This window comes from Pygoscelis adeliae, unplaced genomic scaffold (assembly GCF_000699105.1).
Source record: "Pygoscelis adeliae isolate BGI_AS28 unplaced genomic scaffold, ASM69910v1 Scaffold183, whole genome shotgun sequence".
NCBI classification, from domain to species: domain Eukaryota; kingdom Metazoa; phylum Chordata; class Aves; order Sphenisciformes; family Spheniscidae; genus Pygoscelis; species Pygoscelis adeliae.
In genome coordinates this window covers 68,340-69,635 of record NW_008824536.1, presented here as the reverse complement: position 1 = coordinate 69,635, position 1,296 = coordinate 68,340, and the positions used below count along the sequence as shown (strand labels likewise).

Genomic DNA, 1,296 nt, shown 5'->3' with positions numbered 1-1,296 from the left:
TGCCAAGGGAAGGCGAGGGCCAGCAATACCTGGGAGTCCTGGCACCTTTCGTGTGGGAGCATCTGCGGGGGCAGCGCTGGGTACTGTATTTATTTGGAAAAGAAAGTACAAAAGAGGCCAGCTATAGCAGGGGACATCTGTAGAGAGAGAAAGTTTCTGACTAAAGCGTTGGTGCAAAAGAGAGTCGGGACAATGAGCAGGCTGTCTTCTGGTGCTCCGTTCCTGTTGTGTCAGGCGCGTGGGACGTTGCAAGTTGCTGTGATACGTCCTAGATAAATAAACAGCTTGTGCCATTTCAAATCTGATAATATCTGAATAATTAAAAGTGCAGATCAAAATCAGCGGTCAAAACGGGTATTTAAAAGTCCCAATGTATGACACTTTCTGCTTCCAACCCAGGTTGTAAAGTGTCAGATACGTTTATGGCGTTGAGAGAAGCACAGGTACAGGTCATATTCCTGCCTCTGCCGCCTGGGCCCTGCTCCACGCAATGTTTTTTTGAGGGTACAAAGTGCCGATGAGCGGACACGCAGAAGTTGCACAGCAGGGCTTTGTTTTCTGTGCACTGAAAAGACTTCTTTTTTTGGTAGGAAGGAAACATGAAAGCAGCAGAGGAACAGCAGAGGCAATAGCAACAACAAAGTTAGACGGTTGGTCACAGTTTTGGATCCAGGTGCTGAACGGGTGCGGGTGGCTGGGAAGGGCAGCAGGCCGGGCGAGTGGAGCCCGGGGGGTGTTAGCACAAAACGCTAACGCATTTTGCAGCATGGAGGAGGAATGGATCGTCTCCCCCAGCTGCAGCAGCAGCGTCTTCACCAGGGTCTGTGGGTGTAGTGCTTAATTTGACGTTATAAAATAAACTGTAAGGAAACTATGTGATGCAAAGTAACAAAACAGTTGAACGCTGGGCAGTGCTGGCTTATCACGTAGGCGTGTGAATGCGTGCCTAGTTAGCTGGGAGCTTGGAGACGGCAGATGAGGATGGGCATTTTGCTCACAGAGTCCGCTGGAAATGTGTGGTTCCAAAACAGCCCTTGTATCTAGGTCAGAGAGACAAAACTGCAAAGTAAGATGAGGGTAGCTTTACTGTAGAGCAGGTTTATCAGTGCTGATGAACATCCCAATCTAGAGCTCTTCCAAGGGGAGGAAGCAGCAGCCATCAGCGGATGACTCCGCAGTACCCTGCTTGCGGTTCAGTGCCAACGGGAGCAGGCCCACCTAAAGAAGCGGGTGTGAGAGAAGCACGGGCCGGGAGGCAGGAGCGCTTTCGGCTCGGGAGGCAGGCCGGGGCGGGGC

At 51.4% G+C, this 1,296-nt stretch overlaps 2 protein-coding genes across 2 annotated transcripts in view; one reads left to right on the top strand and one right to left on the bottom strand.

Moving 5' to 3' along the window:
• MCEE (methylmalonyl CoA epimerase) overlaps positions 1-1,296 on the bottom strand; it is a 20,156-nt gene that overhangs the window by 9,131 nt on the left and 9,729 nt on the right. The gene's annotated exons all lie outside the window — the stretch shown is intronic.
• MPHOSPH10 (M-phase phosphoprotein 10 (U3 small nucleolar ribonucleoprotein)) overlaps positions 1,167-1,296 on the top strand; it is an 8,234-nt gene continuing 8,104 nt past the window's right edge. Inside the window, exon 1 of the mRNA XM_009321597.1 lies at positions 1,167-1,230. Within this exon, the coding sequence (XP_009319872.1) occupies positions 1,167-1,230 (64 nt within the window). The remainder of the gene's footprint in view (positions 1,231-1,296) is intronic.